Genomic DNA, 12733 nt, shown 5'->3' on the forward strand with positions numbered 1-12733 from the left:
CTCTCAGTGTCTTTTCTAAAATATGACCTGCAGAACTGCCACAATGCCTCAGATGGGATCCGACAAGCACAAAGGACAACAAGACAACAGGACCCACTAGGAAGGAAGGAAGGAAGGAAGGAAGGAAGGAAGGAAGGAAGGAAGGAAGGAGGAGGAGGAGGAGGAGGGAGGGAGGGAGGAGAAGGAAGGAAGGAAGGAGGAAGGAGGGAGGAGGAAGGAGGAGGAAGGGAGGAAGGAAGGAAGGAAGGAAGGAAGGAAGGAAGGAAGGAAGGAAGGAAGGATAAAGGGAGGGAAGGAGGGAGGAAGGAAGAGGGAGAGAGGAAGGCAGGGAAGAAGGAAGGAAAGAAAGAAGGAAGGGAGGAAGGAAGGAAAGAAAGAAGGAAGGGAGGAAGGGAAGGAGGGAGGAAGGAAAAAGGAAGGAAGGAAGGCAGAAAGGAAGGAAGGAGAAAAGGCAGGGAAAGGAGGAGGGAGGGAGGAAAGGAGGGATTTATTAAGTAACTACTATGTGTTAGACGCTATGCTAAGCACTTTTTATAAATCTCACCACAACCCTAGGAGGTAGGTGCAATTATTATCCCCATATTATAAGTGAAGAAATGGAGGCAAGTAGAGGTTAAGTGACTTACCCAGGATCACACAGCTATTAAGTATCTGAGGTCAAATTTGAACTCAGGTGTTCCTAACTCCCACATTCTGTCCTGTCAAGATATTAGGAGACACCCTGTTTTCTAGAGCTAAGACCCAGCAAGCAAGATATGCTCTGAGCTTGGCATAACAACAATCCTTTGCGCTCACCCTCTGGATGATCTTACCCTTTGGCAAAATCACATAATTGCTGTATTGGTTTGACCAGCACCAGGTGTTGTATGAGCTCAGACAAGTTCTGCTATGAATCAAACGTTTCACATGGTTGCTGTCACCCCTCATTGTCAGGGCTACAGCTCACTGCAAAGCCATAGGTATAAGTATTGAGATCTGCCTACTGTAAAGTGGGTCCCCCAGTAGTGGTGGAACCCTGGCACATGTGTCTTATCTTCCTCCTTGCTTGCAAGCCATTTCCCTCACTTTGAAATTAAACTTCTGTTTGATTCCTGACTCTCCTGTCTCTAGCCTGCTCTGTTCAGCTCTGGCCATCCACAGGCTAGAGGCCAGCTCCGTCTGGTTGACAGTCCATAGCAACACCACTCTGCCTCTGATCTTGGATACCATGCCTCTCCACGTAGCCTAAGATTGCCTAGGCTTTCTTGGCTACCATATCACACTTCACTAAAACAGGGTTATGTTCACTAAAACCCCTCTACTTCTTTCAGGCAAACCAATGCCTGGCCACAGCTCCCCTATTTTGTATTTGCAAAACTCAGTTTTTTTTGTTTTTTAGGCAATTGGGGTTAAGTGACTTGCCTAGAGTCACACAGCTAGTAAGTGTCAAGTGTTTGGTCTGAGGCTGGATTTGAACTCAGGTCCTCCTGACTTCAGGGCTGATGCTCTATCGGCTGTGCCACCTAGCTGCCCCTCAAAACTCAGTTTTTGAACCCAAGGGTAAGACCTGACACTTGTACCTATTAAATCTCCTCTTATTAACTTCATTGCACAGGTGGCCCTCTAGGTCCTCAAGGGTGGCCCTTTGACTGAATCTAAACTTTGCTGAAGTTTGGCCCCCCACCCCTAGAATCTAGCTTGTCAAGATCTTTTTTTAATCCTCTCTTCTCCACTGTGTAACCTTTGTGTCACCTATAGCCTTGAGGAGCATGGAGAAGACGCCGTCTCAGGCCTTTACCCGAGTCATTAGTAACGATTAGTTCAACAGCGAGGCTCAAGCCTAGATCCCTGAGATGCACTGCCAGGGGCTGCCTTCCAAAGTGACTTCCATCCCTCAGTGATTATCCTGTGTGAATCAGCCTAGTCAATCAGTTCTTAAACTGTTGAATTGTACTATCATCTAGTCTACATCTCTCCATCTCTCCAGTGAGGCAGTCAACTGAGCATTTATTAAGCACTTACTGTACATCTAACAGTTGTTCTGATTTTTTCCAGGACCCAAGGATGCTGCTTGGGTCAAGTGACTGGAACTCATAAAGGTAGTCAGATACTCTCTTTGTTCTGTTCAGTCATTTTTCAGTCATGTGTCTGGTTCTCCATGACTCCATTTGGGGTTTTCTTGGCAAAGATACTGGAGTGGTTTGCCTTCTCCTTCTCCAGCTCATTTTATATATGAGGAAACTGAGGCAAACAAGTTAAGTGACATGCCCAGGGTCACACAGCTGGAAAGTGTCTGAGCCTGGATTTGGATTCAGGAAGATGAGCCCAGGAGAAGACTGCAGGCCGGTGCTCTACCTGCTGCACTGCTGAGACCCTCTCTTTCTCTCTCTTTACTCATATTGGGTACCATCTTCTTATCAACCATATTTATTTATTCTTTCCAGTGCAAAGATTAGAAAAACAAACACCTGTTCAGGCTGTGGTTGCTGTTGCTCAGCCATTCAGTCATGTCCAACTCTTTGAGTCCCCACGGACCATAGCACACTGAGGACCATTGCCTTATTGCATGCTTGGTTTGTAGTCTTGTTCACTCCAAAGCTCTTTGGTGACACTTGTTCATGTCATGTAATTCACTCATTCATGACATTATTCATAGCATATCATGACATTCATTCCATGGCCACCCTCTCAGCTCCTGTGACCTAAAATCTCCACTCTATCTCAACCACCCGTGGGAATGTTCCTATCTTAGACTTCGCCATCACCCAAGTCTGTTTGGATCCCATGATCCTGAATTCTGAAAATCCCCCTCAATTATCACCATCTCCTATCTCAATTGTCATCTGTGCAGCAAGACAATCTTTTTGGTCCTCTCTAATTGACTTTTTATGATAACAGCTGTTTCAAGCCCTCTCCTCATGCCCACCAACACTACCATCCTCAACTTTCTCTCTTTCAGCTAACCTCACCTTCTACCTTATCGAGAAACTTCCCCACCTCCAAAATCTCTCCATCTTTGGTAATTCTCTTATTTTTTGCTTCAGTCTCAGAGGATGGAGTGACTTTTCTTTAACAGGGCTGACCCCTCCACTTGTGCCTTCAATCCCATCCTCCTTTGGGCAGCCTGGTGTAATGGATAGAACGTTGGGTTTAAACTCAGGAAGACCTGGGTTCAGATTTTGCTTAAGATCACTTATTAGCTGTGTGACTGTAAGCTAGACGGTTAACCTTCATGAGTCTCGGCTTTCTCATCTGTAAAATTAGGAGGTTGGAAGAGAATTTAAAAATCCAGCTCAAAATCTACAATCGCGTCTTCTCAGAGCTCTTCAGGCTTTCCTTAACAACTGTCTCTTTTCTTTCCACGTACAAACATGTTCAGGTGCCCTGTTGCCCACTGTGTTCTTCAGAAACAACAAAAGCCTCCTTTGTGACTCTACCATCCCCTCGAGCTGCTCTCCTGACTCTCTCTTCCCTTTCACACCCCAAAGCCTAGAAAGTTGTTTACACCTGTGTTCTCACATCTCAGCCCTTTTCTTTTAGGCTGTAATTCCGCCACCCAACAGTGATCAAGATTACACTAATGCCTTAATGCTTTCCCACTTTCCATCAGTTCTCTGCCTTTCTACAGATTTGACATTACTGATCACCCTTTTGGATGCTGTCCTAGGCATTTGTGATACTCATCTCTTCTGGTTCTTCTATCTTTCTGCCTTCTCCACCTCCACATTCTTTTCTAGTTCATCATCCATCCCTCACCCCCTGAACCTGGGTGTCCTCCAGAATTCTTCCCTGAGTCTTCTTCTTTTTTTTTTTCTTTCCCTTCGCTCTTGTTTGCTGAGTGCGTCCACTCCCAAGGGCTCAACTCTTCATTTCTATGCCAATGATTTCCTGTTGTATTTCCAACCCTAAGCTCTTACCTGAATTCAACCACCTATGGGGCATCTTCATCTGGATGCTCCATACTTCCAAGATGGAAGCCATCATTCTTCCCCCTAAATCTTGCTCCCCTCCTCCCTCACAGTTGGTGCTTAATAAATGCTTTTTCCCTTTTCTTCACCTCTAAATAGGTCTCCTTGCTTCTAATCTCTCCTCTCCCCAATCTACCCTTTATACAGCTGCCTGAGTAATGAAACATTCATATCACCCTTTGACCCAGGTAGGACCCAGTGTCTATTAAGAGTGTTAGGGGACAGAGCTGAAGGCGTCTACCCAGAGTGCTATATTTGGGCAGACCACCAATTGGCGCTTTAGGCTTCAGTGGTCTCAACTCACTCATTAGAACATGTCCATATGTTTTTATACATAATTGGGGGACAATATTAAATTTTTTAAGAAGCACACATCCATAAACAGACTTTCCTGGGGTCCTGGTGGCTCAGAGCCCAGGTTTGGTTTTGTTGCATCTTGGTCATGGATTCTGAAAACTTCCAATAATTACTCCTAGTATGTGATTCCCTTGGCTCTTGCCTTTATGACCCAGAAGGACTGCTCATTCCCATGGGGACTAAATGGTCAGCTTTGAGTCGCAGGTGGTGACATCCCACCCACTCCACCCCCAGGTAAGGTCTAACGTCATACCTCTTCCACCTCCTCTTAGACGCCTGGCATTTCCAAAGGCATACCCACAGACTGTATTCTCAACTGTAGGATCAGATATAGAGAGCTGGAAGGAAGCTTAGAGTTCACCGGATCCAATTTCCTCATTTTACAGATGAAGAAAGCAGGGCCCAGAGAAGTTTATTGACTTACCCAGGGTTACACAGCTAGTCTGAGGTAGGATTTGAACTCAGGTCTTCCTGACTCCACATCCAGCACTTTATACCATGTTACCTCTCTAATTAAGGGAAGGGAGGTCTTGATCCTCTCAAGCATTTTAGAGCCCAACTATCAAAGAGGGAGAATGAAATTTTTGGTTTACCCCAGTCACCTCATACCATCTCACTGCATGATGGGTAATCCCACTGGAAAGAATGTTTCAGTATATTCCACCCTATTTCCATTCAACATCCCTACAATTTTCCAAACCAAAATTCTGATCTCTGGAGACCCCTCCCCTATATTGTCTCCTCTTATTACAATGTAAGCTCCTTGAGAGCAGGGACTTATTTTTTGTTTTTGTACCCCCAGGGCTATGCACACAGTAAGCACTGAATACGTCTCTTTTCATTCCTTTCCAGATCAGGACATTTGCCCACACATGTCAAAAGCAAATGCTCATGGGAACACAAGTGCATGTAAAATCCACACACAACCTAAAAACTCCTTCCTTGCCCAACAGGAAATAAGGAAGGAAACACACATTTATTAAGCCCCTACCACATTCCAGGCACCATGCAAAACACTTTATTACAAATATTATCTTATTTAATGGTCATGACAACTATCAGAAATAGGTACTATTATTATCCCCATTTTGCAGATGAGGAAACTGAGGTAAACAAGGTTAAGTGACTTGCCCAGGGTCACACAGCTACTAAGTATCTGAATCCAGATTTGAACTCAGGTCTTCCTGACTCCAGGCCCAATACTCCATCCACTATATCAGCTAGCTGCCTATTCAGACCCTCCTCTGATAAGGAGTAAAGAAGGAGGCTGTCTCTTTCACGAGGGCTCTGGTGCTGTCCTTTCAGTGCTGGGTGTAGCTGGTCAGCCAGAGTTTGATTGGAGAGAGGAGGGCCCCCAAAATTGCGCAATAGGCCTGGCCTGTGGCGTAACTGTTTCTGTTGCTTCCTCTTCTCCAGGGGCGGAGGCCAAGCCTGAAATCTCCCTGGAGACTGTGGCTCCCACTGACTGAGGACCACCCGTGCTGGGCGACCCTCAGGGCCCAGCCACAGCAGCACATCCCGGGAAGGCCTTGGCTCAGGCTTGGCAGGTAAGCCCAGCAGAGATGGGTGGGGGAGACGCAAAGTCAGGAGTTGAGGACAGATAATCTTGGCCACCAAGCGAGGCGAGCAGAAGGAGGCGGCAGTGCCTCAGAGCAGGGGACTGGGCTGCCACAACCAAACTGGCAGGCTGGGGAGAAAGGCACCCTTAAACTGGGAGAGTGGGCAGCATCTTCCCTAGAGGAGTTCATGGGAGATAGAATCGGAAGAGGCTTAGAAATCTAGCCTATCCACCTCATTTTATGAGTGAGGAGACTGAAGCCTGGAGAATACAAGTGCTTGCTGAAGTCACAGTTAGTAGCACAATCAGGATTGAACCCAGGTTTTCTGAATCTTCCATACTTCAACTCCTGGACCCTGTCTTCAGTACCTCATCCCTCTTGCTTGTTGTCTAGAGAAGGAAAATGATTCTGGCTGGTGATGGACATAGGGCGATTGACATGGCTCACAGCTCAGTCTGGACTAGGTGCTATTCAGTCTCTGCCAGAGTCGGGCAGTATACACACACACACACACATACACACACACACACACACACACATTGTGGTGATTCATAAGATAGTGAGCTCCTTGTTATTAGAAGTATCAAAGCAGAGGCAGGACGCTATAGACTGTATTAATTCTTCTAGATGGACTGAATGACCTCTAAGGTCCTTTCCAATTCAAAAAATGAGATGATTCTATGTTTTTATACATACACTCACATACCATGCCCACATATATGCATACCTGAAAGTAGGTTAAGATACACTTATACAAACCCACATATACAAGTGCTTATCACACACAGAGAATACACACAAGAATCATAGAACCTCAAGGTTCATAAAATCATACATGTAGAGCTGGGAGGGACCATAGAAGGTTATCTATTCCTACCCTCTTATTTTGCAGATGAGGAACCAGAAGCCCAGGAAGGTTGATTCACAGATGACCTCTGAGTCCTCTTCAAAACTTGGGTTTCATGATGCTATCCATTTAAAGTCTATGTGCATGTAAACACACTCATTTCCTCTCTTACAGGAAGCCTTTTGCCACCAGAAGCATGGGTGATTCAGACCCAGTATCTACCACACCCCATCAAGATCTCCCCTCCCCATCTCTGCATTACCCTTATAGCAACCTTGGTGAGTGAGCCTGGGTCTTGGAGACCCACACCAGTCAGCCACAGGCTGGGGTGAGGGGTTGGGGTGATGGCGGAAAAAGACGAGCACAGCAAAAGCTAGAGAGGGATAGTCCCCCAGGCCAGACCCGGAAAATTCCTAGGATGATTTCTCTGGGAATTAGTTTCCTCAATTATAAAATGAGACGGTTGTACTAGATGATTCTGAGGTTTCCCCCAGCTTTGACATTGCATATTCTAAGATCTCTCCTAGCTTTAACATTCTGTGTTCTAAGGACCCTCCCAGCTCTGACATTCTTTGTTCTAAGGACTCTCACTGTTCTGATATTTTGAGTTCTGAGGGCCCTTCCAGCTCTGACATTCTAGGTTCTAAAGGCCCTCCCAGCTTTGACATTCTGTGCTCTAAGGTCTCTTCCAACTCTGACATTCTATGTTCTAAGGGCCCACCTAGCTCTGACCTTCCCTATTCTAAGGTCTCTTCCAACTCTGACATTCTGGGTTCTAAGCTCTCTTTTGAGATTGTTTATTCTAAGGATCTCACCGGCTCTGACATTCAGAGATTGTATGCAAGAAGACTTACCCAGGTCACAGAATGAAAAATGTCAGAGCCAGAAGGGACCTCAGACATCCTTGAATCACAGGACCATCAATCTAGAAGTTATTTAGTTTAACCCCCCTTCATTTTACAAATGAGGAATTTAAGTCCCAACAAGGTATGTGACTTGCCCAAGGTCACCCAGGCAGAGCTCAGATTCAAATTCAGGTCTTTTGTCACCAAGTCCAACACTCCACTGAACCCAAGCCAATCTCTTTGTCTTCTCAATGAGGTCCCTGAAATCCAGAGAAGTTATATGACTTCTATGTCCCAAGGTCACTCAATGCCAGAGGTGAGACTAGAACCCAGCTCTCCTGACTCCTAACCCCAGGGCTTATCCTAGCAGGAAAGTGGACCGTGGCCCCTTTCCCTCCCCAAACATGACCTTGACTCCCTACATCCTACTGCAGGAGAGAGACGGGCCCACTTACTGCCCTCTAAACCCTGCCGCTCACAGACATCAAGACTGTCCTCTACTGACCTATCGCCCCCTCCCTTGCCTCAGAAGACCCTCAGCCGAACCCGTTCTCTTCCTACTAGCAACACTCTTCACTACTCCTCTGGCTGCAGTTCCCTTCCCAAGAGAGAATATCAATCCAATCCAGGCCAAACCTCCTGGGAGAAACTGAGGAGACCCTTGCTGGAGTCTCAGAGCCTGGAAGAGATCCCATATGGTAGGGTGAGCCGCTCTGGCCCAGAACCTCACCGACTGACCTTTGCTACCCCTGACTGGGAGCTAGGTCACTTCTTTCAGGATTTGGATAGCGCTCAGGAGGTATACAAGGTGCTCAGAGGCCGCCAGTTGGATTCCCTGCGCTGCATAGAGAAACGGCTCGGAGCCCGGCTGGCCGGGCCATGGCCTGGCAGGGGTGGTCCGGGCCAGGTCTTCCGCCTGCTGGATAGTAAGCCTTGTGCGGAGAGTGGGGATGCCTGGTACTATAGGGTGGTTCGAATCACCGAAGACACCTGGCACCTCCTGGCTGCCAAGGTGAGTGCCTTGGGGGCATTGCCCTTCCATGGGAGGTTCAACTGGAAATGCCAAGTTACATAGAGAGGAAGGGTGGAGACCCTAGGCCTGGGTAGGAGATCCCTTTTGGGCAGCGTTAGGAAGAATCTTTGACTACAGGGCAGACAGGGTGGTGGAGGATGGTGGGGAGATAGGACACAGTGGGAAAGAATCCTAGACTCCAAGGTGGGATAAAATCAGGCCATAAAGAGGGACAATTGTAGGCCACATATAGGAAGATGTAGGCTTGGGGGCGGGGGGGGTACATAACAAAAGAATCATGGGACATGTGAGGGAGAATCCTTGGAGCACAATTATGAGTCATTAGGAAAGAAAATCGTAAGAGGGTACCCAAGATGAGAGTGTGACCAGACAGGGAAAAGGGGCACCAAAGAGGACAACTTTTGCCTAATCCTTACTGTTCCCCAATGTCTTCTGCTTAATGGGCTAAGGCATGACAGTATATGCAACCTGGAGCAGCCACCAGGAGAAAGGGGAAGAAGATGTGAATTTTGACTTCTGACCCTGACCCCAACGTTCCTTCGTTCCCTCAGGTCCACAAGCCCTGGTCAATGGCCTGTGAGCCCCTGGACACTGAGCCTCCTGGGTTGGCCCTCCAGGCCACACTCAAGCCTCATTTTAATGTGCAGAGCCTCTGTGGCCAGCTGCCAGCAGGGACACTGCCAGAGGCTCCGTGGCAAGGGCCAGTGGCTCTCGTGGCCGAGGTGCCCACTCAGACTGTGGCGGATTGGGTTGGCGCCAACAAGGAGCTACATCGGACCTGTGCAGGACAGTATGAGCGCCAGGTTTGCCTACTGCTGCTCCAGTTGTGTGGGGCCCTGAAACAGCTGCATGTGGACAGTCTGGGCCATGGGGACCTGCGGCCTGAGAACCTGCTCTTGGTGGCACCCCGGGGCCAGCCGACAGGGACCCTGCCCCAGCTGCTTCTCACAAACTTTGCCAGGACCCGGCCCCTAGTGCCGCAGCTGCCTGCACGGGAAGATGAACTTCAGCTGGGCCTCCTTGTCTATGAAATGCTGGGCCAAGGCCCTGTGCTGGCCCAGGCCCGGGGGGCATCCCCACCACCTCTGCCAATCCGCTCAGCCTACTCATTGGCTCTGGCCCGCTTGGCCCCACACTTGCTGCAGGCTGAGCCAGACAGCCGTCCCTCCGTGGCCCAGGTCCGAGTGGCCCTGCAGACCATGCTGTGGGGGCCTGGGCCTAAGCTCCAGGCCCAAGGCCTCCCCCTGGGGCCCTGGCTGGACATCCACCGGGCCCTGCTGCCGCTGGAGTTGGCCGAGCGGCTGGCAGGCAGTGGGGAGGCAGCTGGACTCGAGGACTGGCTCTGTTGCCAATATCTAACTGAAGCCTCACATCATATGGTGGGCTGGGCTCTGGACTTCCTCTGGGGAGAGCTGCCAGCTGCTGGGGACTGAGTGCCCTTGGAAATCCTCAGGGAGTCTCCTCAAATCTCTAACAGGCTCCCAGCTCCAGATACATTAGAGAATAGGTATATCTTACCCGACCTGCCTGGGAACTTCATCTTCTGATCCCCCCACTTTTCTGTCCTGTCCTTCACCTCCCAAAAGCCTTTATCTTTTGTAGAAAAAGCATCGACCACAGGGCTCTCTGAACAAATTCCCTGCCTGCCCCCACCTACCCCTGCAAAACCCCACTGAATGAAGGCTCCTTGTTTTTAATCTAAATGTCAATATTGATTCAGTATGTCAGAAGGGACCTGAAGTTCAATGTTTTCATTTCATAGCTGAGACCAAGAGAGGGGAAATAAGAGGTCACCCAGGAAAGCAATATTGGAGTCAGGATTAGAACCCAGGTCTCCAGGCTGGGGTTCTTTGCTTGACATCTCATTTTCAGAACACCGAGCATTAAATGAGATAATATTTGTGAAGATTTTTATTTGATATTTTATTTGAGATAACATCTGTTCATATGGACTACCTGTGCCCAGCCTGAGGTAGAGACTTCCAAGTTTGTATGGATCCGATCAGCTACAGTTGGACACACTGTACCTTGACTCTGACGTAGTGATGTGTCCTTTAGGTCGTCTTCCAGAGTGAAGGACAGCAGCCAACCGAGCTTTTGTGAAGCACTTAGCAAAGGGTCTGGCACGTAGCAGGTGCTTTGTAGATGCCTCCCCAGCGCCTCTCTCCCTCCCAGCTGATGTAGGGTGTCACAGAGCAGGATATCAATCATCAGTTTGGATTCTAACCTGGCTTTGGTTGGGGCCACCAAAAACAGAGGTTATTCTGAGTTACTTTCTTCTTCCTAGACTCGTGAGATTTTTGGTCCCCTTTTTCTGTCACTACTTTGGAAACAGACGGGGACCACAAAGGACTGCATGCCTGCTTGTACAAACATGTCTATCATAGATCATGGGATCAGGGATTCAGGTCATTCAGTCCAGTCCCCTCATTTTACACATAAGGAAATTTGAGGGTCAGAGAAATGAGGTGACTAGACCAGAGTCACAAAGGTAATAAGTCTTTGTGGTAGAATTCGAACCCAAATCCTGCAGCTTGTTAGTTGTGCCATACCACCTCTCGATACTTACATATGTACATGCAGTCTCCCCAATAGAATGTAAGCTCCTTGAGGGCAGGGACTTTTTAATTTTTGTCTTTGTACCCTCAGTGCCTCACACAGATACAGGCACACAGTAGGAGCTTAATAAATGCTTATTGAATGACTGGTTGATTGGCTGAGAGTGGATTGATATAAAAGCCCTCACCTACATCCCAGTTTCTTAGTGTTGAGCTTTTCACACTTATCTAGGTTGTTTCACAGTCAGTCTCTGAGTCCATACCCTTTCCAATGTGATAGTCCCCTTCCCTTAGGGGTGGCTAGGTGGCACAATGGGTAGAACACCGGGCTTGGAGTCAGGAAGACCTGAGTTCAGATCTATCCTCAGACACTTACTAGCTGTGTGACCCTGGGAAAGTCATTTAACCCTGTTTGCCTCAGTTCTTCATATATAAAATGAACTGGAGAAGGAAATGGCACTCCAGCATCATTGCCAAGAAAACCCCAGAAGAAGCCATGAAGAGTCAGACATGATTGAAAACGACTAAACAGACAAAACAGGACCTGGCCAGTGTGTGCTCTGATGGCATAGATTTCAAGAGCTCAAGGTTGCCTCCAAACCATAAGGAGGTGTAAGAGGAGAAATACAATGTATGTCAAGGGCGTAACTGACCAGAGAGGTAGATGGGCTGGTCACGTAGTAAGGAGGAGGGTGACAGATGAATGGACCACTGTATCAGTGCACCTACAGCACTAGGTACAATGTAGTGTCAAGGTGTCTAACTCCAACAGAAACGGGGGGCTGCCCAACTATAGGTAGGGATCCCTGGTGCCTGCACATCGACTTAGGAAACCACACATGTTTATACAGTTCTTTTTTTACATTAATATATTGACACAGTAAAATCAGCTAGGAACTACATTTTAATCTGGTTTGGGCTGCTCCCCAGAGTGCTGTGAGTCGCATGCAGCCCACCAGCTCTGTGTCTGACACCTCTGGTGCAGTGGACAGGGGGCTAAAGTTGAAGCCATAAAGACCTAGGTTCAAATCCTGCCTCAGACACTTACTAGCTGCGTGACCCCGGGCAAATCACTTAAACTCTCTGGGGCTCAGTTTCATGATCTGTAAAATGAGGGTATGGTAAGGGTTAGCTTAAATAGCCTCTAATGGTCTTTCTAGCTCTAAATCTATGGTACTGTGATTGTAAGGAAAATAAGAACTAGAAACAGTCCAAATTTCCGACAATAGAAGAGTTAAATAAATCATGGTCCATTGTTGCGATGGAATACTAAGAAAACAATTAAAATGGAAAAGTATGAGAAATGAAAAGAAATCTGGAAAGAACTTTCTGAAATAGAAAAAAAAGCAGAACAGAACACATGATGACTTAAGACACACAAGGAAAGCTGGAAAAGAATGAAGGGAAGAAGAATCCTAATGGGGATTTCAGAGTGAGAAACCAAAAAAGCGTTACAATCAATTCATTATGCATTAAGTCAACTAATTTAAATGTAAATTGTATTAAGCAAATACAGTTATTTATATCCAACTAATCAAAAAGCATGTACTAAGTGCCTACCATGGGCCATGCTCTGAGCTAGGTATG

The 12733-nt window shown here is 47.4% G+C and overlaps 1 protein-coding gene across 1 annotated transcript; it reads left to right on the forward strand.

Annotated features, from left to right (window-relative positions):
• The first annotated feature begins 5715 nt into the window (after positions 1-5715).
• PEAK3 (PEAK family member 3) lies at positions 5716-11292 on the forward strand. The gene is made up of 4 exons (XM_021009080.2): positions 5716-5851; positions 6885-6988; positions 7990-8567; positions 9140-11292. Exons 2-4 carry the CDS (start codon positions 6907-6909, stop codon positions 10019-10021), a joined length of 1542 nt encoding a protein of 513 aa, XP_020864739.1. The 5' UTR covers positions 5716-5851; positions 6885-6906; the 3' UTR covers positions 10022-11292.
• The last annotated feature ends 1441 nt before the right edge of the window (positions 11293-12733 follow it).

Source organism: Phascolarctos cinereus, unplaced genomic scaffold, assembly GCF_003287225.1.
Source record: "Phascolarctos cinereus isolate Bilbo 61053 unplaced genomic scaffold, phaCin_HiC Scaffold_4;HRSCAF=312, whole genome shotgun sequence".
In the NCBI taxonomy this organism is placed as follows: domain Eukaryota; kingdom Metazoa; phylum Chordata; class Mammalia; order Diprotodontia; family Phascolarctidae; genus Phascolarctos; species Phascolarctos cinereus.

What these genes read in the sequence shown, in the direction of transcription:
- PEAK3 (XM_021009080.2), top strand. Translation starts at nt 6,907, where the DNA reads ATGGGTGATTCAGACCCAGTATCTACCACACCCCATCAAGATCTCCCC. An exon ending in TTACCCTTATAGCAACCTTG is followed by an intron (nt 6,989 to 7,989) that starts GTGAGTGAGCCT and finishes ATCCTACTGCAG; the next exon opens with GAGAGAGACGGGCCCACTTA. An exon ending in GGCACCTCCTGGCTGCCAAG is followed by an intron (nt 8,568 to 9,139) that starts GTGAGTGCCTTG and finishes TCGTTCCCTCAG; the next exon opens with GTCCACAAGCCCTGGTCAAT.